General features: G+C 45.3%; 1 protein-coding gene across 1 annotated transcript; it reads right to left on the reverse strand.

Moving 5' to 3' along the window:
* Nucleotides 1-898: 898 nt before the first annotated feature.
* On the reverse strand, nt 899-27,254 carry GNG4 (G protein subunit gamma 4). The gene is made up of 2 exons (XM_027094080.1): nt 27,156-27,254; nt 899-1,597 (listed from the first exon to the last, which is right to left on the reverse strand). The coding sequence occupies exons 1-2, from the start codon at nt 27,252-27,254 to the stop codon at nt 1,469-1,471; spliced, it is 228 nt and encodes a 75-aa protein (XP_026949881.1). The 3' UTR covers nt 899-1,468.
* Between the last annotated feature and the right edge of the window lie 223 nt (nt 27,255-27,477).

The following is a 27,477-nucleotide window of genomic DNA, read 5'->3' on the forward strand; positions in this document are numbered from 1 at the left end:
GAAAAATCGAGAGCCACCTAGCCTTCCACGGCAGCAGCCACGTTTCATCTTCCAGAAGCTGCCAGGATACGGGCCCAACACGCCTGCTCCTGGCGAAGATGGGAAGAGAAGTGTGCTGCCGAGCGGACCCCAGCAGCGGTGCTTCGTGGCACGTGGCTCGGGCTGTCTGCAGGTCTGCCTACCTGCCTGCAAACAGGGAGGCCTGGAAGGACCTGAGCTCAGGGGCTCAGGTCCCAGTCTTCTGGCTCACTATCTACAACCTCGGGGAAACTACATGGTCTCTTTGTGCCTCCGTTTCCCGCTCTTTAGAACAGACATACTCTCACGGCATTTACTGATTGTTGGAGGATTAAATAAGTGGATACGTGTAAATGCTCTGATCAGTGGATGCTACGTGGTGAGCTGCTGCCTCTCACTCACTCCTCTGGGGCAGGGGCCACCCTGGTGAAACCCCACAGGACCCAGTGCTGTGCCCAGAAAAGGCCCTTATTTTTATTATTTTTTGGCCATGCCACACAACTTGTGGGATCTTAGTTCCCCAACCAGGGATCGAACCCGGGCCCCCTGCAGTGGAAACACAGGGTCCTAACCTCTGAACTGCCAGGGAAGTCCCCAGAACAGGCCCTTATTAATGCAGCCCATGCAGAGCAGGAGGCAGAATAGGAGGGAGCAGGATAAGGTGGCATTTGGAGAGAAGACATGTGCCCCTGGCCCGCCTGGCTGGCGCACATAAACAGATGTAATGGTGTGACATTTACAGTTAAGCTCACTCCAATATCCACCCAACACCTACATTTGTAGAAGGACCACCTCCAAAGGGATCAATGACAATCAGTGGGAAACAGGGGTCTGGACCCTCCATCAGGGGCTGGGCCCCAGGGCCCCAGAATGACCCACGTTTAGAAAACCATCCGATGATGCAGGTTATTTCTTCTTTAAATAGGATGACAGAAAAGCAGGAAATTGAGAACTTGCAGAACTGCTCTCTCCAGGAAGAGAGATGGAAACGTTACCCATATACTTCAGTTGGTCAAAATGATCTGATTTGACACTGAATGATCACGAATGGGGGACTGTTTTCTCTTCTCAATAAATTATCCACTTCTCAATAAATTATCTCTTCTCAATAAATTATCCACTGAAATGTATACACTTGACCTATGTAAACTTGGGACTTGATGTTAAAAAAATTTAAGCCCTTAAACCCATACTTAGTTTTACTTGGCACATTTGTTATTTGGCTACAAAAATGTCTATTTCATTTTCTAATAATGAAAATAACATGAAAATGAAAAGAAAAAGTGAAATAGAATGCAGTGAAGAAAACCAGTGAAAAGAGGAGACAGGCCTGGGCAATCCTGGTTGGGCAGGGGTGGGTGTGGGCAGAGCTCCCTAAAGCTATGAGCATGCGCGGTCTCTACAAGGGATTTTACGGACAGAAAAGGAGACGTTTTCATAGCAAACGGAGTCAGAGGATGGTACAAAAGAACTTCTTCTCTCGGAAGGGGTTTTCTGACGCAGGCACTGGAATGATGAGAGGGTCCTCCCGCACATGAGCTTCACAGTACGCCAGGAGGTCCGCTGCTGCCTGGGAGACCTGGGTGGGGGGGACACAGCACAGGTGCAGGGTTAGAGGCTGGTTCACGGTGGGTCTGAGGCAGAGGTGTCCATCTGGAGAGTGCACAAGCGCAAAGACAGGCTGTGTCGTGTGCACCACCAACGACAAGGCCATTCCATGGTCTGGAGAGTGGACTTGTGCAAACCCAGAGGAGACAGGTTTTGAAACATGCTTCCAAGGAAATGTGATAGAGAAGAACAAACATGACTCCATATGGCATCTGTTCCTTTAGCTCTAACCCTTGTGCTCTGTTTCCTGTGCTTAGTCATGCTGGCTCTGCACCTTCTGTAAAGAATGTTGCCTGTAGCCTGAAATATAGAGGAGAGCCTATTCTCAAAGCCCTGACCTTTAAAGGTAAAACACCTTTCGATTCATAGAGAGATAAAAAGTTGCAGAACAGAGGACAACAGTTGTCTTGTTGGAGGTTTAAAGGAACACCGTGACTTGCCCTTTGGGGACAGGTGCAAAAACAAAAGATTCCTACGTGAAGAAGTCTGCAACAACCAGCCACACCCCCTGCCCCTTTAGTATAAAAGAAGCCTGAATTCTCACTCCAGGGAAGATGGTTCTTTGGGACAGTAGTCCACCATCTTCTTGGTCTGCTGGCTTTCTGAATAAAGTCACCTTCCATGTCCCAACACCTCATCTCTCTATCTATTGGCCTGCTGTGCATGGAGCAGTACAAGCGTAGGCTAGGTAACACAAAGAGATGTCGCCTGGTGGTAGAGTAGATCAATAGCGAGAGAGGAATGAGGGGCCAGCAGGAAGGTCCAGACAGCCTCGTCCTCCTCTCAACTGAGGGATAAGTGGAAGCTCCAGGCCAGGAGCCCCACCATTACTCTGCGAGACCATTTCTAGCAGGATAAAGCCGAGTGCTGGCTCAAGCCAGGCCAGTGTGACTGTAGTTATTATTGTCATTGTTTTATTGCAATCTACTCTCGTGACCAACACAGCCGCTTATTCCTCCTTGACAGAACACAGACCATAAGCACATTAATATAGAACGCACATATAAGCACATGTTGAACTTGGAATGGCCACTCCCCTGAGGAGACAGTTGCTCCTGACCAGAACACCCTTTCCATTTTCCTTCCAGGCTTATCTGAAGCCTCCTGACACCCAGCAACTGTGGATCAAACTATCCCCCAGCTCAACTCCAGGAGTTCCAGGGGAGGAGTTGCTGGGAGAAGGCCAGGTGCCGAGAAGGATTCGCCAAGAGGAAGCTCATTTTGCCCGTGGTCTGTGTCACGTGTCTGGCAAATGAGTGGTCTGTGAATTAACATCCTGCCCCATTCGCTTGTGCTTATCAGAGGCTACAGGCCAGGGTAAGTATATAGCAGGCAAAGTTAATCCTTTTTGTACATTCAATGTCTAAACCTTCTCCAGAATGAAAAAACACTCCACAAGTGAATGAAAAATGTTTGAAAGCCCCAGTATGTACAAGCCATACACCTTCCATCAGGTTTTAAAAACTGGCCCATCTTCCAAAATTTTATAGAAATTCTTCTTCTGATTTCCAGCCCAGACCTACCTATTTTAGCAGTGCCTGGAATCCTACAAAGAATTCCAGTAGAGATATGTAATGAATTTTTCCTTTGAATGAAACAACTAAAAGTTGAGCCAATGAGTCAACCTAAATCCTGACAAAGTCTACATTTGTTGGGAGTGTGGAATGGAGCATCAGGCTTCCCCATTCATCTCTGCCCCCAAGATGCCTGTGTGACCTTGGGTAAGTAACTCAAACTCTCTGAGCTTTAGTTTCTTCATTTGTCAGGCTGGGTGAGTTAGAAATCTCCAAGATCCTGTTTACTCTAAACAGTCTATAATTTGAGCTCTAATAGCACCACGGCACTATTTTAGATCCTAAATAAACGGATGTTGGGTTGAATGAGAATGAAGTTTGCAGTGATTTACAGGACACACATACAGGAATCTCCCAGGTGAGGCCACAAATATAGGCCTGCAGGGGGCCTGTGAAGCCAGCACAAGGGACTAGAGCACATGAGCAGGGAAGCTGTCTCTGAAGCCCACAAAGCTGTGATGGACACACAAGAGAAGCAGAATCACAGAGTGAGCGCGTGGGCATGGAGCCGAGAGACGGCGCTCGGCACGCAGTACGCTGACTTCCACCTTCTGCTCCAAAGCCAGGTGCTCTCCCCTGACTGCCTTAGTCACGATCCCCTACTCTCCATTCCAGGCTTCTCCCAGGGCCCAGAGAGGCATGGGGTCTTCTCCGTGGCCACCTTGTTAGGGTGACCATGGAAGTCATCCAGTGGCTTCTCTAGCAACCACTGCGAACGGGTCTACACTGCTGCCCAGGCCCACACACACAGGAGGACGGCAGTCTTGGGACTTTCTTCCCCTAACAGCCACCTGTCCTCTTAGCTCTGACTTCCGTGGGCTCTTCCAGATGTTTCATCTAAGAATGTCTTAACATCCCCTCTCTAGTTTTCTAGTTTTCATTTTCCCCATCAATTTCATTTTTGGGGACATGCTTCCATGTGTTCTGAATTCTCTATAAACTTTATCATCTCATCTGGGAAGTATTTACTGAGTGTTCATCTTTTAGCTAACTGAAAGGGCATAGGGGAAAAAATAAGGCAGGATTTTTGTCCTCTAAAGATCTAACTGAGAAGAGCTAAAAAATTATAAAGTCACTAGAATAATCAGTATGTACTAAAACATCACAGGAGAATAGCTGCACACCACTGCAGGGCCATGAACAAGGGCAGGGAGACAGGGGTGCCTGAGTACCCCATCCACTTCCACACAGGGGCAGTTACCTTGGTTAACCTGCCTCCTTTATCCAGAGGCTGGTCCCAGCCATCTGAACCCAGAAACACGATTTTCTGGCATGCCAAGAATGGCTCATCTCCTGTGGCAGACCAATATTAAACAAGTTCAAGAGACAGCTGTATAAAACCATTAATGAAAACAATAGCTAACATTTACTGAGTGCGTATTATGTGCCAGGCCCTGTGCTAAATGAACCATCCTATGTATGACCTCATTTAATTCTTCTAAGTACTATTCTTTTTTTTTTTTTTTTTTTTGCGGTACACGGGCCTCTCACCGTTGTGGCCTCTCCCGCCGTGGAGCACAGGCTCCGGACGCGCAGGCTCAGCGGCCATGGCTCACGGGCCCAGCCGCTCCGCGGCATGTGGGATCTTCCCGGACCGGGGCACGAACCCGTGTCCCCTGCATCGGCAGGAGGACTCTCAACCACTGCGCCACCAGGGAAGCCCCTAAGTACTATTCTTAAAGCCACTTTACAGACGAGGAAACTGATGCAGTAAAGTTAAGAAATTTGCCCAAGGTCATACAACTAGTAAGAGAGAGGACCAGAACTTGAAGCTAAGCAGTCTGGCCCCAGAAGCTAAATGCTGCAGCAGCTGCCTGGTCAACTGCTTATGAAAACTTTAACTGTAAGGTGGGCTGGAAAGTTCTCGTCTGCTGGGCCAGCACACTCTCCTTGTAGACCAGCTACCTGGGAACTCACGTGACCAGTAGGAAAAGAGTCTTGCAACTGAAGTCTCTTAGGTCATTTGTTTAATCCAGGGACAGTCTTGCCAAGGAAACCCTAACAGGTGAGTGTCCTCAGCTGGGACTGGCTTTCTTCTCTCCTGGTGCCCTGGGGAGTGACTGGATGGACGCTGCCAATGTCACCCTGAGACTCCTCCCTCTAGGCTGTGACCTACATTACACGCTGTTAGAGAATTAGACAAGGACGCTATTACACTGAGTTGGCTCTAATTCCTTAGTAGCCTTCGTAAACTAACCAAAACCAAGAAGCCTGAGAATTTGAGAAAGGGAAACTTAAGACCAATTACAAACAGCCAACTAGGTCTTCCCACCTGAGACAACCGCTTAAGCTATACCTAATAGCTGCTTTGCTTCAGCATATTCTCTATAAACACCTTGCCCTACGCCTGTCGGTGGACGGCTAACTACCTTTGGTTTGGCGTTGCCGGATTCGACTCCACGTATGCCTAAATAAACTCTTCAAAAATTTTAGTGCGCCTCAGTTTACCTATTAACAACAAGATCCATCTGGTCCGAAGTTGGCTTGCTAACAACCAATCCCAACATTACAGCTTCCTTCCCCTTGATCAGTTTACATGTTCAGATCCATCCATCGTGGGTGGATTTGACGGGAGTGTTCCACCTTTTTCCACCTTCGCTATCAGCTTTATTTCATGCAGTGTCTAAGGTCCCTTTATTCCTGTATAGCCAAAATATCTTGGATAACCCCTGAAGTTTGTTGTAATGGGATCTGAAAAGATACACACATGTAATGAACACCTTTATAGGTTTTTTTTTATATTTATACATATAGGTTTTTTAAATTATTTATTTATTTATTTTTGAGTGCACTGGGTCTTCGTTGCTGTGCGTGGGCTTTCTCTAGTTGCGGCGAGCGGGGGCTACTCTTCATTGCGGTGCGCGGGCTTCTCCTTGCAGTGGCTTCTCCTGATGTGCAGCACAGGCTCTAGGCTCACGGGCTTCAGTAGTTGTGCCTCGCGGGCTCAGTAGTTGTGGCTCGTGGGCCCTAGAGCGCAGGGTCAGTAGTTGTGGCTCACGGGGTTAGTTGCTCCGCGGTATGTGGGATCTTCCCGGACCAGGGCTCGAACCCATGTCCCCTGCATTGGCAGGCGGATTCTTAACCACTGAGCCACCAGGGAAGTCCCGTAATGAACATCTTAATGAGCCTTCCACATGAAAGGTGACATCCTAACACACAGTTTAGTATCCAGGCATTAATTAACCTAAATCTGCTCCTTAGATTGAAAGAGAGGGTTTCCTTAATCAGCCCTAGATTGATTTTTATGGTTGAAAGTTTCCTTCAGTGCATATAAAATATGGCTTGCAGACTTCACCATATCCCAGAAACATCTGCCATCTTTGAAACATAAAATAGACGATTCACTTTCAAAGGGAAAATTTTATTATGGTTGGAAATGTGAAACTCCCTTACTGTTTATGCTTTCTCATCAAGCCTGAAGTCTGCTCTGCCTAAAGGCCTCTGTTATGAAATGCCCAGAGAATTTTTGCCTCCTCTCCTTAGTACTGAAGTTACAAGACAACAGATGTTGAAAAGAATCAGCAGCCTGGGAACAACTGTGGAATTTTACCATTACATTGCAGAATAAAAGAGGTGATTGAAACAGCCCAAGTTAGCACATAATCCCGTTAGTTGCACTATAATTACAAGCTTCAATGATGGGGAGAAAATGTGGCAATTACTAAATCACATTCCTGGACAAGGCAGATGACATAATTACTATTCTGGCTGTGACACCCACTGCATTTACCCTTTGCATCTGAAGTGGAGCGACTCACACCTATTTCTCAGCAGTTCTGGTCCATTTAACAATACTACTTGGAATCAATTACAATCATCCTTGATGGCTCTGCCTGTTCCTCCCTCCACCCCAAGAAAACAAAGCAGGATTACAGTCAAGAGCACAGCCAGGTTGCAGCCCGCATTGTGCAATGGTATCTTTCACAAGGTCAAACTTGGTACACACTCCAGCAGAAGAAATCATACGCCATTTATCCCTAGTAGAATCCTGAGGACATCACAGGTTTATGCCTCGCCTCTAAGTCCTGAGCTAACACTACAGGGTGAATCCTTGTGAATTTTTTCTTTCTTCTAATGCTGCAGAGTATTTGAGATCAACATACCAGTTTTTAAGGGCATTCTCAAGATACTTCCAAATTATTACGCTATGGGCTGAATGTGTCTGTCCTCCCACCACCCCCCAAATTCACATGTTGAAGCCTAAGTCTCCAATGTGATGATATTGGGAGGTGGGGCTTTTGGTAGGTAATTAGGTCATGAGGGTTGAACGCTCATGAATGGGATTGAGACCGGCCTGGGACCTGGGACCCTTTGCTGAATGTTTGCACCTGGACAAACGTCTCCCCAAGCAACAGAGAAACTATAAGGGACTAAAAATAACTGTACAAAGTGCAGTTGGGGAAAATTATGAACTAAAAGATACAAAAAGACCCAAAACCCAACTGCCACTTCTGCAGAGCCGGGAGCAGAAAAAAGGGTGTCAGGAGCAAAAGCAGGGTACTGCACATGCCCCCTGCACACAGCACCACCAAGGGGTGGGCAAACCACCTAAGCCGCCCCTCCAGCCCGACCCCTGGACCTGCCCCTACCCTCACCCCATGTAAGTAACAAGCTCGCCCCCTGCCTCAGGGAGCAAGCAAGCAAGCAAGGGAACCTGTTACTTGCTCTCACCCCCACCCCCCAGCTGCAGCAGGGCCCCAATAAAGCCTTGCCTGAATTTCTTGTCTGGCCTCTGATCAATTTCTATTGATTAAGGAGGCCAAGAACCCTGGTCGGTAACAGGATTAGTGCCCTTATGAGAGACATGAGAGAGAATCTCTCTCTCTCTCTCTCCCTTCCATGTGAGGTCATAGCAAGAAGGTGGCCATCTGTAAGTCAGGAAGAGAGCCCTCACCAGAACCTGACCATGCTGGCACCCTGGTCTCGGCCTTCCCAGCCTACAGAGCTGTGCAAAATGAATTTCTGCTGTTTAAGCTACCTAGTCTATGGTACTCTGTTATAGCAGACATTTGGCTTCCAGTGGTTCCCAGCAACTATTTTGTATTGACCCAGATCAATACAGATAATTCTCAATCATCGGGTTCTAGGCCACAAATAGCATCTAGTTGGGAGTAAGGTTATTCCCAGGGGAAACCAGAGGGGTTGGGAGATATGTGTGAATAAATGAATAATATAACAGAGAGTCCCTCTCTGAATTCTAAAGTCAAATGTCCACAATAGAGGATTAGCTGCTGTTTCCTATCACCAGCGTAAAGGTTTTTTTCCACATCAGAAGTTGATTGCACATTAAGAGGTAATTCTAAGATGCTTGAAAGAGAGTTTTAATATCTCCAAGTTAATCTAAGTGTAAGAGCTTGTCATTACATGGTCTTCACCACCAGAACCGCAAAGCTCTCAGCTTGTTTAGAATGACTGACCCAGGTCTACCCTGGACCTTGACTTAACCAAACACTTCCAACAGGTTGCTATGTGTCCTGTATGACTCTGACCACCTCTTAGCTTTAATATGTCTCAATTTCCCATAAAGGAAGCCATAATTCAGTCATTTTGCAAGTTCGCCAAAAGAGTAATTTATGTGGTGACAGAAACTAGTGAGTCACTCAAGAGGTTTCTGGGGCTGACGTAGGGGTGAAAGATGAACATAACAAGCGGGTTCTAGCTCTAGGGATTCTAGAAAGCAACAGCATCTCTTAGAGAGGAAGCATGGGGTTGTGAGTCAAAAAGCAATGTCCCTGACAGAGCTGCACTCAGCACTGCTGAGCTGTGTCATCCGGGCACTCAGTTTCCACTCCTGTAAACGGGAATGGCAATACCTGGTGGTTTGTGGCTAAATGATATAATAACAGATGCTATTATACATACAGTGTGTTATTATTTCATTACTCACTTGGCTACTTTCTGGTAGGGTGGGAAGGGTGTTTGAGCCATAGACATGAAGTCATTTCTCAGAAATGATCAGGGCAATTTGATGCCTGTGGTGCCTCCGCCCAAAACGTCCTCTTGAAGTGGGAGGCGCTCTTCACGTTCTTTCTTTTTTTTTAAAATAAATTTATTTATTTATTTTTGGCTGCATTGCATCTTCATTGCTGCACGCAGGCTTTTCTCTAGTTGCGTCGAGCAGGGGCTGCTCTTCGTTGCTGCACGTGGGCTTCTCATTGCAGTGGCTTCTCTTGTTGCGGAGCACGGGCTCTAGGCACGCTGGCTTCAGTAGCTGTGGCACGTGGGCTCAGTAGTTGTGGCGCACGGGCTTAGTTGCTCCACGGCATGTGGGATCTTCCCGGACCAGGGCTCGAACCCGTGTCCCCTGCATCGGCAGGCGGATTCTTAACCACTGCGCCACCAGGGAAATCCTTCATGTTCTTGTTCTACTCTCACATTCTACTCTCTGATTTAATTCAAAGATTCCTTTCCTCTTATCTGATACCTGTTCTAGAAGTGCTCATTCGTATCCCCCTTTTTGGATTTTATTTCTAAATTTGATTGTAGAAAGTTATCCTCTGAATCATTTAATTTCTAAAGGTCTGGGTGAGGATTATAAATGCTTCTGGCAGAGGAAGGGAAAATGAACAAAAGGGTTAAACCTAAATTGTTAAACTAGCAGAAGCTGGATTGAGAAAGGGTTGCTACAGAGTTCAGACGAGACCTATCGAAAAAGAAAAACCTATTAGCACTGCCTCTAGACTTTTGGCGGGTCATGTGACATAATTTATATTTATTTTCTTTTAGAAATGCCATTCTTTCCACCTTAATATCATCTATCATCTTAATTACATCCCTTTCCTGGATTTCGCCAGACACTTTTTTTTTTTTTTTTTTTTGGTACGCGGGCCTCTCACTGCTGTGGCCTCTCCCGTTGCGGAGCACAGGCTCCGGACGCGCAAGCTCAGCGGCCATGGCTCACGGGCCCAGCCGCTCCGCGGCATGTGGGATCTTCCCGGACCAGGGCACGAACCCGCGTGTGCTGCATTGGCAGGCGGACTCTCAACCACTGCGCCACCAGGGCAGCCCTCGCCGGACCCTTGTCAATCGTCCACCTATGACCTATCAGAACATGATGATCTCCCCAATTCTGCTCTTTCTCACTTGTTCACAGGGAATACCATGATATTTGAGCCTCACTCTTCTTTTGTTTGAACAACGACTGCCTTTGGCTTCAGAATTTTGTGCTTTGGCTTCAGAAACTTAATAGTGCATGTTTTATCTTCTGGAAAAATAAAACCATAAAAAACACATTTTGCTCTTTCCAAAGAATTCACAAGCTGGCAGCACGGCCACACCTCTTAGGAAGTGCTAGAAAAACATAAGAATAATATGCGTTAAAGACATAGCTGCTGTTAGAAGAATTACGAGGAAAGAGCCTGGCTCAAATACTAGCATGAGGGACTTCCCTGGTGGTGCAGTGGTTAAGAATCCACCTGCCAACACAGGGAACACAGGGCCACAACTACTGAGCCTACGCTCTAGAGCCTGCGAGCCACAACTACTGAAGCCCGCACACCACAACTACTGAAGCCCGTGTGCCTAGAGCCCATGCTCCGCAACAAGAGAAGCCATGGCAATGAGAAGCCCGCACACCACAACGAAGAGTAGTCGCCGCCACTAGAGAAAGCTCGCGTGCAGCAATGAAGACCCAACGCAGCCAAAAATAAATAAATAAATAAATTTATTTTAAAAATAAACAACCAAATGTGAAGCAAGAGCCACAACATTGATGCCGAAAGGGCTGTGTCGGCAAATTTCCGGACACTTACCGTTTGGCTCCACCAAACAGCTCTGGGTTATCCAGGCTGTTGGAGAGAAGAACCATTAGTACAAAGACAATCCCAAGCGAACTCACACTAAAATCTGGAATATCATTTATGATTTCTGTGCCGTGTGTTTACTTAAAAATATGGTCAGATTTTGCATTTGGCTGTTAATACCTAAGGAATAGGGAGGAAGACAGAGACTGTACACGAAATGAACAATGCACGTGAAGATAACTGAATCTGTTTAACTTAACTGACAGTAGTAAAAAAAAAAACAAAACAAACCACTCCTGGGTTTGAAATACAAGTGGCTTGGGCTGATGGTGCGGTGGTGAGATCCTGCGTGGAAAGAACACGAGTCCCTGTTTCTGTTTCCTGCACTATGTGGTCACCTCACGTGGCACCCCCCCCCGCCCCCTTCAGAGGAGGGAGTAATTGAGTCCTCGGGGGCGGTGGTGGTGGTGGTGGTGGTGACACTTTGTTGTCTTTATTACAATAAAAATCCTTATTTGTTTGTAAAATTACTCCCAAAGTAGAAAGATGGAAATAAAAATCAACGGAAACCCTGCCATTGGAGGGAACATTTTGGTGAACATCTTTGCAGACATCTTACTTTCCGTCTTTGTACATACAATCTCACAGGCTGTTCTGCAATATGCTTTTCACTCAGTACACACAGATGTACATCATTTAATGATGCTATAACACTGCCTATATATAACTTATGTGAAATAAAATTCATATTTTATGGCAAGACAAGAAAAACTTAGACATAAAAAATTTTCTCTGCCATTTGGCCGCCTCTCTCCCCGCACTGTGCACTGTGTATGTGCATTCTGCATCACGCAAACCTCCCCTTCCACAGAAATACCTCGCAACCATAAAGTGCAACATTCTCCTAGCATCAACAAGACGACACCTTACAAGATTACGTACCTTCTTGATCTTGTAAGGGGTCACATGGCCCACCACTTTGTACCTGCAGATCTGTAGTATGCAAACTGTCAATAATCCATCATTTGATGTACAGCCCTCTGTCTCAAAAAACATATAACTCTGCTTTGACTTGTAAAGGGTGGAACAGTTCTCAGAGCTTTCTGAGATGCTCTTCCCGGGTTATAATCCTCAATTTGGTGCCAATAAAAATTTCCATTTCTTTCTTAGATCGACTGATTAATTTTTCATTGACACTATTTAACCAATCCCTATGGATGGACAAAAATACAATTTTTTGACATTATAACAGTGCTCTGATGAAATTCTTACTGTCCTTTATTATTTATGAGATTCTCCTTTGGGTAAATTCCTAGAAGTGAGAATGCTGGGTCAGAGTGTGAACAATAAATATTTTGACACATATTTCAAACTACCCTTTGGGAAGATGGTACCAGTTTCCACTCCGGCTATCAAAACAACTGCTCACTTCCTTTAACAGTTGATGGATGACATTGGATTTCAGCAAAAATTAAAAACGTCAATAGCCTGGATCTCAGTTGTTGTTTTTTTTTTTTTTCCCAAGTGGATCTCAGTGTTTTCCGGAGGCACAATTCTTATATGATTTTTGAAGGTAAATGTCTCTTCATATATTTGACCCTTTACATCTCTCCTTTTTAAATTGCCTATTCATGCTGTTTGTGCATTTTTTTTAAGAAAAGGGGGCTCTTTTTTATCTTATTGATTTTTCAGAGAAATTAAATTTAAAGAAATTAACCTTGTGCTATTCAGGTAGCAAATATTTTTCTTAATTTGTTAATTGGGAGATTTTTACCATATAGAATTTTTTTAAAAATCCAGCCAAAACTTTTACTTAATGAACTGTGGATTTTGTAACATGCTTGGCCTTCGCAAACTCACATTATAAAAATACTTGCTCCTATTTTCCTAGTATTTTTATGGTTCTATTTGTTATATTTAAATCTCTGATTGAAGTTATGAACTTAAATGTGTTTCCCCAAACTCAGAGGTTGAAGCCATACCCCCGTAAAAATTAATAAAGGGAAGCCTCATTAAAATGGAGCGAGGAGGCCAGCAGGGGGAGCTCTCATGAAGTCAGGAAGTACCACTCAAGTCAATTACTGGAAGCATTGTCAATTTCAAACCCCAACAGAAGAACCAGCAACAGGAGAAGACTCCTCAATTACAAGCCCCAACAGGACATCTCCTACAAGATATCAACTACCCCAGCAAACTCGGCCGACGAGAAACTATTGTCACCCTGAACTCTCACTTTTCTCCAAAGGACTTCCATTCAAAACAACCCTCCCAGCGTCTTCCTTTTTCTCTATAAAATAACATTCCTCTCCTTTGTTTGTTGGACTTGCCTATAGTTTTTGCTGTAGCATGCTTGTCCTGAATTTCAAGTCTATTAAGTACTATTCCCAAATGAACCCATCTTTGCTGGTAAAATAGCTGACTTTTCTTTTTAAGGACAACACCCCCAATGTAACTGTATTTGGAAGGCCTTCACAGAGATACAGTCGGTCCTCTGTATTCATGGGTTCTGTGTCAGCGGATTCAACCAAACACGGATGGAAAATGTTCAAAAAAAAAAAATCCAGAAAGTTCCAACAAGCAAAACGTGAATTTCCTGCACACCAGCAACTATTTACACAGCATTTATGTTGTATTTACAACTGTTTACATAGCATTTCCATTGTATTAAGTATTAAAAGTAATCTAGAGATGATTTAAAGTATATGGGAGGAGGTGTGTAGGTTATATGCAAATACTACACCATTTTATATAAGAGACTTGAGCATCCTTGAATTTTGGTATCTGAGGAGGGTCCTGGAACCAGTCCCTTACCGGGGATACCAAGGGATGACTGTAATTCAGGCTAGCTGAGGTCATAAGGGCGGGACCCAATCCAGTAGGATTGTGTTTATAAGAAGAGGAAGAGAATCTAGAAGGCTCTCTCTTGACATGAGCACAGAGGAAAGGCCGTGTGAGGACACAGTGTGAAGGCAGCTGTCTGCAACCGAAGGAGAGAGGCCTCACCAGACAACCCTGCCGGCACCTTAACCTTGGACTTGGAGCCTCCACAATTGTGAGAACACAGATTTCTATCGTTTAAGCCACACAGTCTGCGGTATTCTGTTATGGCACCCCTAGCAGATGAATGCAGTCCATCTGATATTTATCTGGATAAAATTAGTGGTGTATGCAGCTTTGTCTTCCAAAGTGCTAGCCGTTTCCAGCAACACTTATTAATACTCTGTTCTCTACTGCTTTGAGATGCCATCTGGGTTGTATTTCAAATTCCCAATACACTTGGGTCTATTTAGGGACTTCCTATTCTTTTCCATTGATTTGTCTATTCCTAAAGGAGTATCATAAATCTTTAAGTACTATGATTATATAATAAACTTTAATACCTAGTAGGAATATTCTACATATCTTCCTCCTCAAATAGATACACTTTTTTTTTAAAACTTCCTGGATACCCTTACATTTATTTATCTAACTAAAATTTACAATAATTTTAAGTTTGCTTTCTTCAAAAACAGTGATAGAATTACTCCCTTTTTCAAGCTGAATAATATTCTGCTGTGTGGATATACAGACATATCTGGTTTATTGTGCTTCACTTTATTGCATTTCATAGATATTGCATTTTTTTTTATAAATTGAAGATTCATGACAACCATGCATTGTCAGATGATGGTTAGCAATTTTTAGCAATAAAGTATTTTTAAATTAAGATATGTGACATTTCTTTTAGATATAGTGATATTATTGCACACTTGATAGACTACCGTATAGTGCAACCATAACTTTTATATGCACTGGGAAACCAAAAAATGTGTGTGACTCACCTTGTTGCGATATTGGCTTTATTGCGGTGACCTGAATCAAACCCGCAGTGTCTCCAAGGTACGCCTGTATACAGTTCGTTTATCCATTAATCTGCTGATGGATACTTAGGTTGCTTCTGCCTTTTAGCATTTCTGAATAATGCTGCGATGAACTGGGTGTACGAATCTCTCTCAAAGAGCCTGATTTCAGTTATTTGGGATGTATACGCAGAAGTGGAGTCGACAGATCCTGTAAGTAATTCTTTAAAAAAATTTTTTTTGAGGAACTGCCATACTGCTTTTCACAGTGGCTGCACCATTTACATTCCTGGCAACAGTGGCAAAAGGTTCCAATTTCTCCACATCCTTGTCAACACTTGTTTTTTTCTGTTTCGGTGATAGTAGCCATCCCGATGGGTGTGGCGTGATGAAAAAGGTTTTTAACATCAAATGCTGATATGTTAGTCCCATCTCTCCTGTGGTAGGGCTTGTTGCTACTGTCAGAACCCATAAAATGCAAGCGGGAGCCCAAAGATACAGCTGGAAGGACTCCACCAAAGGCTTACATGGAGGAGACTCTGAAGCTTGGTGGAAAAAGGCTTCTGTATCTTGAAGAAACAAATGACCAGACATTTGGGCGTCCAGTAGCAGTGACCAGTGCAGTCAAAAGGGATACTGAGGCCGAGTGGACCTTAGCTGTTGCCTCACCAACGAACGTGGGGCTTTTGACGTCCTGAAGAGCTCTTCACTGGGCTGGGCACAGGCTCTCCAGAGGGCTCACCCTGCAAGTCCAGTTCCTTTAAGAGGCTGAGCTTTCAGTTGAAGGATCCTTGTCCAGAAGATCTGTAGGGCAGATGACACTGAAGTGGTCCTAGCAGCTCAGCACAAAGTTAGAGACCTCACAAGGCAAGAGTGGACACCCGCCCCAAGGCAGGGCCTTTGTTTCATAGCCCTGATCAAAAAGTATGCCTGCGGGTGTTGTGTTGTTTCTTTGTGATGTCTGAGCCAGTGTAGTTGCAGATTTCCTACCCCTTATTGGTAGGAATGAAGCCTATGATACACAGATGGCCTCACCTGACCCTGATTCTCTGCTATTGATTTGGGCTGTTCTAAGCCAGCCCACACTTCAGTGTGACCTGCTATGACCCAAGTAGTGTGTGGGACCCCAAGACAAGAGGACAAGAGGACAGCCCCCACTCGAAGGAATTCCTGATCTAGTGGGAACTTCACCAGAAACTTTCTTACAGTCCTAATAAATATCACCACATGTAAATGATCACAAAATATGCACATCTGTTATCTCCTTTTGTGAAATGCAACTGTACAAAATGAAATAATTTTGCTAAAGAAAAGAAGCATGTGTTTGCATTATATTTAACTTTCTGCCTAATTGAGAATATATTTATGTTTCTAGGACACATGTGACCACTTGGTTGGGTGGCAACTTCTTTGCAGAATTTTAGGCTGGCATCTTCTGAACTGAGGTGCAATGTTGTCCAGACTGATATTTCCGCCCTTTGGTGGGGGGGTGTGTGGCAATGTATTGTAATGATAATCAAGGATCTGGGTTGGTATCCTCAGTTCATCACATAACAACTGTGGGCCTCGGTTTTCCTGTCTGAGGACTGGGGTGCCAGTAGCACCAACATCTGAGGTCTGGCGTGAGGATTCAAGCATCTGACACGCGTTAAGTCAGGTGTACTTGTCCTAAATGATCGCTTCCCCTGCCTGTATACTTGATGTGTTCTTTTTTTTTTTTTTTTTTTTTTTGCGGTACGCGGGCCTCTCACAGTTGTGGCCTCTCCCGTTGCGGGGCACAGGCTCCGGATGCGCAGGTTCAGCGGCCATGGCTCACGGGCCCAGCCGCTCCGCGGCATGTGGGATCTTCCCGGACTGGGACACGAACCCGTGTCCCTGCATCAGCAGGCGGACTCTCAACCACTGGCGCCACCAGGGAAGCCCTGTATCATTTTTTTAAGATTCCACAAATAAGCGATATCATAATTTGAAAAGATACATGCACCCCAATGTTCATCGCAGCACTGCTTACAATAGCCAAGAAATGGAAGCAACCTAAATGTCCATCGACAGATGAATGGCTAAAGATGTGGCACATATATAAATGGACTACTACTCAACCATAAAAAAGAATGAAATAATGCCATTTGCAGCAAGATGGACGGACCTAGAGAGATTATCATACTAAGTAAAGTGAGTCAGACAAAAAAACTCTTTGCTCCTTCTAATGGTGTTCCCCACCCCCTCTCAAATTCTTTCCTTAGCTTTTCTACCTCCCTTTCAACTCATTATTTTATCTCTCCCTTGAGCTCTTGTTTCATAGATTCTATGTTTGCTTTACATTTTTTGGAGACTATAAAGCAGTCACCGAAAATGTTCTTTGGATTTTTGGAAGAAGACTTCTTCCTAAGTGAGTGCTCCGTTAGCCTTTCATACGCTAGAGTCTGGTCCTTGATACCTTGGCAGAATATTTGCATAGGTCCAATTTTTTTTTCTTTTATACTTAGAAAGAGGGCAGTTCTAATCCAAGTCTGCTATTTGTGCAAGAACAGTATGGGGAGGTTCCCTTTGACCCCCTTCATTGTTTGCTGAAGCAATATTTGAATATTCTCTTTCTAGTGTGCCTGGAACATCTTCATTCAGTTCCTTGAGTGGGTGATGAGACCGGAGGCAGTGGAAAGTCCTAGTTCAGGTAAGTTATTCTTTAGAGCTTTCCCTCTAAAGATGTTTCATATTTTTCCCAGCTTGTCCAACCCCACGGTGGAAATCTTCGGTTTTTGGCTAATGCCCACTTTAGGGCAAGAAGACCACCTTTGTGAAAAGCCAGGCAGGTGGAATGCCAAGGCTCACAGGCCAGTGTCTGTTTTTCCCCTCTGGCATATGATTAATGAATAGATATTTTCCAGGCAGAGGTGAAAGAAATCTTCCAGATGAAGAGACTACCACGTGAAAAGGCAAAAGAGCGTTGTTACAGCAGGGCATATTTAAGAAACTGCCGGAGAAAGTGTGAGTGTAGACATGTGGAAGGGAGTACAAAGAGATGAGCCTGGAGGGGTACTGACAGTTCCTCGGACACCATGAGTGGACTGAATCAAGAGTCTTGTAGGTCATGCTAAGGAGCTCCTTTTTTATCCAGTTTTAAATAGAGGGATTCAAAGTCAGGTTTTTATACTAATTTAGAGAAAGGGGAAGGACAGATCTGAAGGGGCAAGACTAGAGGCAGATCAACCACCTACAGCTTCTGCAGTTGGTCAGACAATACATGTGACCATGAGGATGGAGGTGAGGGGAGAGATCTCAGAAATGTTCAGGGAGCTAAACTGGTGGGATATGGAAATATATTAGCTATATGGGATGAAAGAGAGTTTCTTGTTTGACAGACCAGGCAGATGGTGGTATAAAGAAATGAGGGAGAGAATACACAAAAAGAACAGGATGAAATAAAAAAAGGTCAGTTTGGGATGTGCTGATTTTAAGGCTTTGGGGGATTGACCAGTAGGCACCTAGATATACAGAACTAAAGTTCAGGGGGTTCGGCTGGAGACACATATATTAAAAAGTCACAGGAGTAGATGAGTATACCTAAGAAGACCCTGAAGGTTTAAAAGCAAAGCAGGCTAGGGATAAAACTAGAGACCACTAGCATGAATATAGCAGATAGAGATCCAGTAATGGAAACAGGAATGAGTGACCAGAAGTAGGAACAGAAATGCTCTGAAGAGTCAGTATCTGCTCAAAAGTGGGAGAGCAGAATCAGTTACCACATTTCAGATCAAGAGGGGGAATTATGGGTTGTTAATTATGAACTGGTTTAAATTTTTTAAAAACTTTGAAAAAATTCTTATATTGATTCTTAAGTAAATGACAGATTTTGATGGATTAGACAGTTAAATGTAAAAACTGAAATAATAAAGGATATAGAAAAAATATAGGTGAGTGTTGATCTAATTTCATCATGGAAAGGCTTATGTATAAAGCAAAGGAGTCCACAGGAAATATTGATAGTTTTCATAGTAAAATTTTTAAATACTGGTACATCAAAAATAATCAAAGACTAAATTAAAACACAAACAATAAACTGGGAAAACTATTTGTAATATATAATATGCAAGAAACTCTTACTAATCAATACAAAAAAGATAAGTACAACAGAAAGTTGGGCCAGGGGTAGGAATAAGGCGATCAATGTGATATACCACATTAACAAAAGGAAAGACAAAAAACACATGATCATCTCAACAGACTCAGAAAAAGCATTTGATGAAATTCAACATCCATTCATGATAAAAACTTTCACCGAAGTGGGTACAGAGGGAACATATCTCGACATAATAAAAACCATTTATGACAAACCCACAACCAATGTAATAATAGTAAAAAGCTGAAAGACTTCCCATTAAATTCTCACTTCTATTCAACATAGTACTGGAAGTCCTAGCCACAGCAATCAGACAAGAAAAAGAAATTAAAGGTATCCACATTGGAAGGGAAGAAGTAAAGCTGCCACTATTTGCAGATGACATGATACTCTATATAAAGAACCTTAAAGTCCCACACAAATTAGAACTAATAAATGAATTCAGCAAGGTAGCATGATACAAGATCAATATTCAGAAATCTGCTGCATTTCTTTACACTAACAATGAAATATTAGAAAGTAAAAAACAGTCCCATTTAAAATCACATTTAAAAATACGTTGGAATAAACTTAAATGAGGAGGTGAAAGATCTATATGCTGAAAACTATAAAACATTGATAAAGGAAATTGAAGATGATTTAAAGAAATGGAAAGATACCCCATGCTCATGGATTGGAAGAATTAATATTGTTAAAATGGCTATACTATCCAAAGCAATCTACAAATTTAATGCAATCCCTATCAAAATACCCAAGACATTTTTCACAGAACTAGAACAAATAATTCTAAAATTTATATGCAACCACAGAAGACCCAGAAATGCCAAAGCAATCCTCAGGAAAAAGAAGCTGGAGTCATAACCCTTCCAGACTTCAGAAACTACTACAAAGCTACAGTAATCAAAACAGTATGGTACTGGTGCAAAAACATACAGATTAATGGAATAGACTAGAGAGCTCAGAAATAAGCACACACACCTATGGTCAATTAATGTATGACAAAGGGGGCAAGAATATACAGTGAAGAAAAGAGTCTCTTCAACAAGTGGTGTTGGGAAAGCTGGCCAGTTACATGTAAATCAATGAAATTAGAACACTCCCTCACACCATATACAAAAATAAACTCAAAATGGTTTAAAGACCTAAATATAAGACATGACACCATAAAACTCCTAGAAGAGAACATTCTTAGACATCTCATGATAGAATCTCTCTTCTTTTATGGCAGTTCCTTCTTTCAGCCTAGTTTCACTACTGCCACCATCTCTTTGGGTGACTTTATGCACATCTGTCATCTGCCATTCTTCTTTTCCTGCCCTCATTTTTTCAGCAGTCTACAGAAGGGAGGCTGACATAGAACAGGGCAATTTGTCAACAATCAGCAAATCAAGCTTGTGCTTTTTTTTTTAATTTTATATTGGAGTATAGTTGATCTACAATGTTGTGTTAGTTTCAGGTACACCACAAAGTGATTCAGTTATACATATACATATATCTATTCTTTTTCAGATTCTTTTCCCATTTAGGTTATTAAAGAATATTGAGTTCCCTGTGCTATACAGTACGTCCTTGTTGATTATCTATTTTACATATAATAGTGTGTGTATGTTAATCCCAAACTCCTAATTTATCCCACCACCTGCCCCCTCCCCCAGCAACTTTCCCCTTTGGTAACTATAAGTTTGTTTTCAAAGTCTGTGAGTCTGTTTCTGTTCATTTGTATCATTTTTTTAGATTCCACATATAAGTGATATCATATGATATTTGCCTTTGTCTCACTTACTTCACTTAGTATCATCATCTCTAGGTCCATCCATGTTGCTGCAAATGGCATTATGTCATTCTTTTTTATGGCTGAGTAATATTCCATTGTATATATGTACCACATCTTCTTTATCCATTCATCTGTAAGCCTGTGGTGACAAGATTACTTTCATCCCAAAGGCGGCACTTTTCGGGGTTGTTAGCACACCCACAGCTGTTTAAGTTATCTACTGAAGGCAAGTGAGAGAGATGGGCCTAATGCTGCTTGGCAAGTCTGTCAGCTTCCTGGTCCCTGGCTGAGAGGTACTGGTTTGCTCAAGGTGTGTATCCATCCCCAGAGCCTAACAGGCCACAGCCCATGCGGTTGGCCCAGTGTCAGGAGAATCAGAACACCCTGAGGGGTACCCAGTGGAGAGGCAGCTCCCAGAAGTCCTCCTGGGAGCCTGGGACCTGGCCTGCTCAGGGCCTCTGCATCTCCCCCAGGGGGCAACGCCTTTTCTGCAGCTGAAGTCTTCTCTTGGGCTGGACAGTCAGGCTCCAGAAACCACTTTCTCCACTTAAGAATCTTATACTTTGCTCAGCTCGTATCTGCCGTAATTTCTCAACAAATTTTCCCTATTTGATGATCCATGTCATATATGTGCTTTCCCAATAGAACTTTATATTGCTTGAACCTCTAAAGGATGAGAGTAAGAATAAGGTTATGGGTGCCCTTTTCCAAGGGACCAAAACAGTTTCCAAGCCATCTTTTATGTGCTCGCTATTTATTTATTCATTCATTTATTCATTCATTCATTCATTTTTGGCTGCATTGAATCTTCGTTGCTGCATGCGGGCTTTCTCTAGTTGTGGCGAGCAGGGGCTACTCTTCGTTGCAGTGCGCGGGCTTCTCATTGCGGTGGCTTCTCTTGTTGTGGAACATGGGGTCTAGGTGCGTGGGCTTCAGTAGTTGTGGCACGCGGGCTCAGTAGTTGCGGCTCACGGGCTCCAGAGCGCAGGCTCAGTAGTTGTGGCGCACGGGCTTAGTTGCTCCACAGCATGTGGGATCCTCCCGGACCAGGGCTCGAACCCATGTCCCCTGCACTGGCAGGCAGATTCTTAACTACTGTGCCAGCAGGGAAATCCCTGTGCTCTTTATTTTTTAAGATCCTGAGTATTATTTGCTAAGCTTCTGCTTTTGGGGAGGCCATATAGGTTCTATGCTGAATCCTCCCTGTGCTTACGATGCATGGAACACATTTACCTTTTTTTTTAAGCAGCTGATACAGGTTCACAAAGGGGAACACCCAGCTTTGTTGGGAAATGCCCCGGTGAGCTTTGAGGTAGGATGGAGAAGAGTCACATGGATGCTGGGGGAGAGGGCTGAGCTGGGGAAGGCAGTCAATAAACATTAAAGGAATGAAGGTAGGATAAGCAGCTTCTGGCAGGAAAGACCTCTCTACAGCGGCCCCCTTTGTCTTGTCACTAACCTTACACCAGGTGCCCCCCATGCTCTACTCATCTCCGGCCCTAGCACCCCTTTCACATCGTTTGACCACACAGTACCTTGCCTAATCCGTTGGTTCTTTCCATAGATCCAAGACGTAGAAATGAAGAATAAGTAATTAACAGATGACCAGATCTCTTCCCTAGCTTCCCCTTCAGTAATCTCGTCAATGAACAGTGTGAACAAGACAGCATCCCAAGAAAGATCACGAGGAATCAACAAGCCTGCACACACGCCTGCACGCAGTGGGGTATGGCGAGGACTCTGACCCCCTACCTCAGTGACTCACTGAGATGACCTCCCTGTTTCCCTTTAAAGGCTTCCATGGTTGAGCAGAATCTTCAGAGGTAGTTTTGGGGGGACACTGAATCCACCGTGTCCCCAGACTGCTGGCATTCTGATTAAAAGCAACTTTCCTTTCTACCAACGTTTGTCTCTCTCTCTCTCTCTCCAGTATTAATTCATGAGCGGCAAGCAGCTGGACCCGATTTGGTAACAGTAAAGAGAGGCAAGAAGGATGCTGAGGGTGTGTGGGGGGAGGGTCTCTTAACGCAGCGGTGTGTGGGTTTGAGGGCTGGCTGTGGGCTATATGGTGAAGCCTCTCTTCTACGTCCTGCAAAATCTGGAACAAAGTCTATGTTGACACTAGTGCTTTTACGCAGATGATGTTTGTGGGGGACAGACAGGAAGGTAGTGGATATTTCTACATTTTTCCTCCATGACCTGCCTCATACCTCTCTGGGTTCACACGAATACTTTTTATTATATTTGCAACCCAAACAACTGCTTAATGCAGTAGTTGTTCCCTTCTCTCCCCTTAACAGACCTCTCCTTTATTCCCCTGAGCTGCAAATGCCATCGTTTCCATCCTCCCTTCCCCATGAGATGCTCTTCCAAGCAGAGCAAACTACAAAGCCCGGAGGTGGGCTCTGCAGTCGGCGACACACCGCACAAGCCATGGGGCTCCTCTCTGGTTTCATGCCCAGGCTGTCCTCTGGGTCCCCCTCTGTCATGCTTCCACCTGGGAGCCGGCTCTGTGGGACCTGTCACTGCAATTATTTCTTCCACGGGGCCTCCAGCTGTTTCCCCTTGTTCTTCCCTCTCTCCGGGCCCCATGGAAGGCACAGCACACTCGCTTTTCCTACATCCTCACCACACAGTCAGACTGCCCTTTTCCCCCTTCATCTGGACCTGGCGTTGCCCTCACTGTTTGTATGAGGTCAGTGAATTCTAGGTACCGTTCCTCTCCTCCTTCCACACAGCTTCCCTCGGTCATTTACCCCCAGGCTCCCTTTTTCCTTCTTCCCCTCCTGCAGTAAACTCTCAGCCACCCTAGAAAGGCCACTTCTTCTCCCTGGTGACGCTATTCCTATTTCCACCCTCCTCAAGGTCCTTATCAAGGTCAATCTGGAGTATCCTTGACGGAGTCTCTTTCTTCCCACATTCTGTTTTTATTGTCTGGCTTAACTGATATCAATACACACTTTTTTTTTTTTTCCGCCAAAGAGTTGCATCAAGTAGATTTTTCCCCAAAGCCATCCTGTGCCCTGAAGCAAGGGGCGTCCGTCTAGTGATTCAAATCAAGTGTGAGGGACTCCCAGTGGTTACGACTTTGCCTTCCAATGCAGGGGGTGCGAATTCGATCCCTGGCCGGGGAGCTAATAGGATCCCACATGCCTTGCGGCCATAAAACCAAAACATAAAACAGAAGCCATAAAAAAATAACAAAAAAACAGAAGCCATATTGTAACAACTTCAATAAAGACTTTAAAAATGGTCCACATCAAAAAAAAAAAAAATCGGGCTTCCCTGGTGGTACAGTGGTTGAGAGTCCGCCTGCCGATGCAGGGGACACGGGTTCGTGCCCCGGTCCGGGAGGATCCCACATGCCGCGGAGCAGCTGGGTCCGTGACCCATGGCCGCTGAGGCTGTGCGTCCGGAGCCTGTGCTCCACAGCGGGAGAGACCACAGCAGTGAGAGGCCCGCATACCACACAAAAAAAAAAAAATCTTAAAAACAACAATATCAAATAAAGTGTGAGCGTAACACCCATGAGGATGGCTATTATTTTAAAAAAAGGAAAATAACAAGTATTGGCGAGGATGTGGGGGTGGGGAGGATGTAAAAAGGTATGGCTACCATGGAAACCGGTATGGTGGTTCCTCAAAAAAGTTAAACATAGAATTACCATATGATCCAGCAATGCCAATTCTGGGCATATACCCCAAAGAACTGAAAGCAGGGACCCAAACACTTGCACACTCATGTTCACAGCAGCGCTCTTCACAATAGCCAAAAGGTGGAAACAATCCAAATGTCCATCAACAGATGAATGGGTAAGTAAAACGTGGTCCATGCACATAATGAAATACTATTCAGCCTTACAAAGGAATGAAATCCTGACATGCTACACTGGACAGACCCTGAAGGCATATGCCAAGTGAAATAAGCCATGCACAAAATTCAGACAAATATTGCATGATTCCATGTACATCAATGAGGTACCTCAAAGAGTCAAATTCATAGAGACAGAAAGTAGGAGAGGTTGCTGGGGCTAAGTAAGGGGGGGGCGGCGACAGGGAGTTAGAGCTTAATGGGTGGAGTTTCTGTTTAGGGGGATAAGGAAGAGCTCTGGAAATGGGTGGCTCTGCACAATACTGTGGATGTACGCGATGCTAGTTAACGGTACACTTAAAAATGGCTAAACTGGTAAGTTACATGTTATATGTATCTTACCACAATTTAAAACAAACAAAGAAAAAGTTCAAGGTTGTGTGAGCAAAACCCAAGCCAAAAAACCACACGTGACTGTGAAGCTACGGCCAGCATGTGGTTCCTCAGGGCCACCTCTGTCCTCAGGCAGCCCTGGATCACCTCTGCTGTGACGACACTCTGCCAGCTCTGAACCAAATCTGACACGGCTGTCACTGGCCCTGGAATTACCACAGAGGCCACAGATCCCGCCGGGCGGCTTCTCCCAGGATCAAGGAGCCGCATTTCCATAACCTACTCACCGCAAGAACAGGACTGCCCATCCCTCGATGCCACCTGAGTAACAAACTGGACTCTGAGTTGCCTTATGATCTCCTCCGCCTCTTTCGGAGACTGTGCACGTGCCTTTAGTGACTCCTGAAGGGCCCTTCCTCGTGGGGGCACGTGGTCCCCACCATGACTCCTGGGTGGTGAAGGTCACAGGTGAGGACCTGTTATCACCGAGTGTATCTTCCTTGCCAAAGTAAAACTCCCCAGCATGGTGACTGTCCTATCGCCAAAACCGGTGCCCACCATCTTTCCAGTCCTCAGGCCATGGGCTTGACGGTTGGGGTCTAGCTTCTCTCTTCCTGGCGGCTCCCACACTTACCCTGTAAGTTCTGCTGAGTTTCTTGCGCACTGGCCTCTCCATCCTGCCTCTGCTCTCTTCCCCTCGAGGCCTCTCCTGGGTACCTCTACAGCTTCCGCTGCCCTCGGCCTCTGACGACTTTATCGACTGTTGTTAGTCATCCCGTACGTAGCCTCGGCGCACACCCAGTCATTTCCATGAACTGTACGTGTGCACACGGCATCCCCCAGCTGCCCTCCCAGCACAACTACCAGCTCTTCCGTCAAGTCCAAGTGCTCGCAATGAGTCACAGTCAGCTCACACTGGCCTTCCCTTCTCCCCTGTGTCATCTCCCAACCCACTCCCAGCTCACGACTCCCGGGAGTCTTCTCTGAGCAACATGACGGAACATTCCACTCGTGTTTATATCCCAGGACTGCGCTGAGGCCAGAGCACGTGCTCAGGCATCTCTGTCCAAAGAGCGAATCTCACCGCATTCTCGTCCTCTCACCAAGGTCTAGTCTATCCTTGAACCAGTAGCCTCCTGACTGTCTGCAGTGCTCATCCTTAGACCCATTTCTACACCACTGGGGCTCCCCTTCTTTAAGAACTGTTTCTCTTCTTGCTTCCTCTTCTAGCCTAGGGATCAAGGACTGATGTCTAATTTGTAGTTGGTATCAGTACGTGCAGATATAGCTGGTCCACTTAGACCGATGTGTATCGTCCTGCATCCCCTTCTTGCGTGGTATATGCACTGTGTCACTCACTGGGGTTGCTTACTGCCTCCTTGGACAGCTCATACCTGGACGTCCCCAGGGAAGGGGAATAACTATCCTGACGGAAGCAGAAGCTGGTGTTATCTGGCCACAGCTCTCGGGGGCGGGAGCCTGGGGAAGGGACTGCTAGCTCTGCCAACAGAAGGCTTTAGGAGTCCCCCAGTGCCCCATGGATTCTGTCTTATTTGCATCCCAGTGTCTGGGTGAGAGCCCTGTGTTGTGTCCCAAAAGGCCACAGACACATTGGACTCGTGTTTCCTGCTGTCAGATTCCCGATGGGCTTCCAGGTGTATTACAGTCCATGAACCTAACTAAGCGGCATCTCAGAGCCACTTGCTCCGCCTGGCCCCCTGCTTGCTTCAAAGTGGCACCTGGAGAAGAGCTGGCTTCATCTCACTTCAGCTCGCCCAGCGTGAAGACAACTACACTCCTCAGAGAAACGAACATGGTGGGAGGCGGCTGGCACCTTTCTTCCCTCTCCTCCCCAAAGGAGCGTATGACAAACGCGGTGCACGGCTCGATGCTGCACTCCCGACAGCGCCCCTGTCAAAATACGTGATGTTGTTTAACCTCAGAGTCACTGGATCAGGCAGGAAAACTATGATGGATCTCACGGCTCAACTCTCCCTCGCTTACTGGCATGACAACGGAGCTAAAGAGAGCTGAGATGAATACGGGTCTATTTTTGGCGACTCCTCACGGAATCCACACACTGTGTATTCTGCACCCACTGGCTGCTCAGGCACGCTCTGAACCCCGCAGCAAACGCTCGTCTGTAAACGTTACAGCCGCCAGTTGGCTGGATGCGCTATGGGGCGACGCATCTGCTCTCATGAGGCTGCTCTGAGCGTGGGGGGCACTGTTTGGAGCTGAGCGTTGGTCAGAGGGCCAGGCCGGCTTGTGCGTGCTTACCTTCACCCTGTCCATGCAGGCCTCCATCTTCAGCTGCTCCACAGCCTTCCTGGCTTGGGAGATGCTGGCAGTGCTGTTACTGGACATGCCTTCTTTCATTCTGCTGTCCCTGAAACAACCAAAGTTAAGGGGTTGAAAGAGCTGCTTTTCCAAAGTGAGGCAGAACGCCCCTCAGCTTTCTCGCCTCCTACCCCCTGCAGCTTCTCTTTCCAGGCCAGGAAGCCATAGGAGCAGACCCTCCTGGGATAAGAGGAAGGAGTGCTTCATCTGAGTGACGGGAGCAAGCCATCAGGCTCCTGTTTGCCAGACCTTCTCAGCCCCA

The sequence above is a fragment of the Aethalodelphis obliquidens genome, unplaced genomic scaffold (genome assembly GCF_003676395.1).
Source record: "Aethalodelphis obliquidens isolate GAN/ISIS:26980383/991018 unplaced genomic scaffold, ASM367639v1 scaffold87, whole genome shotgun sequence".
NCBI classification, from domain to species: domain Eukaryota; kingdom Metazoa; phylum Chordata; class Mammalia; order Artiodactyla; family Delphinidae; genus Aethalodelphis; species Aethalodelphis obliquidens.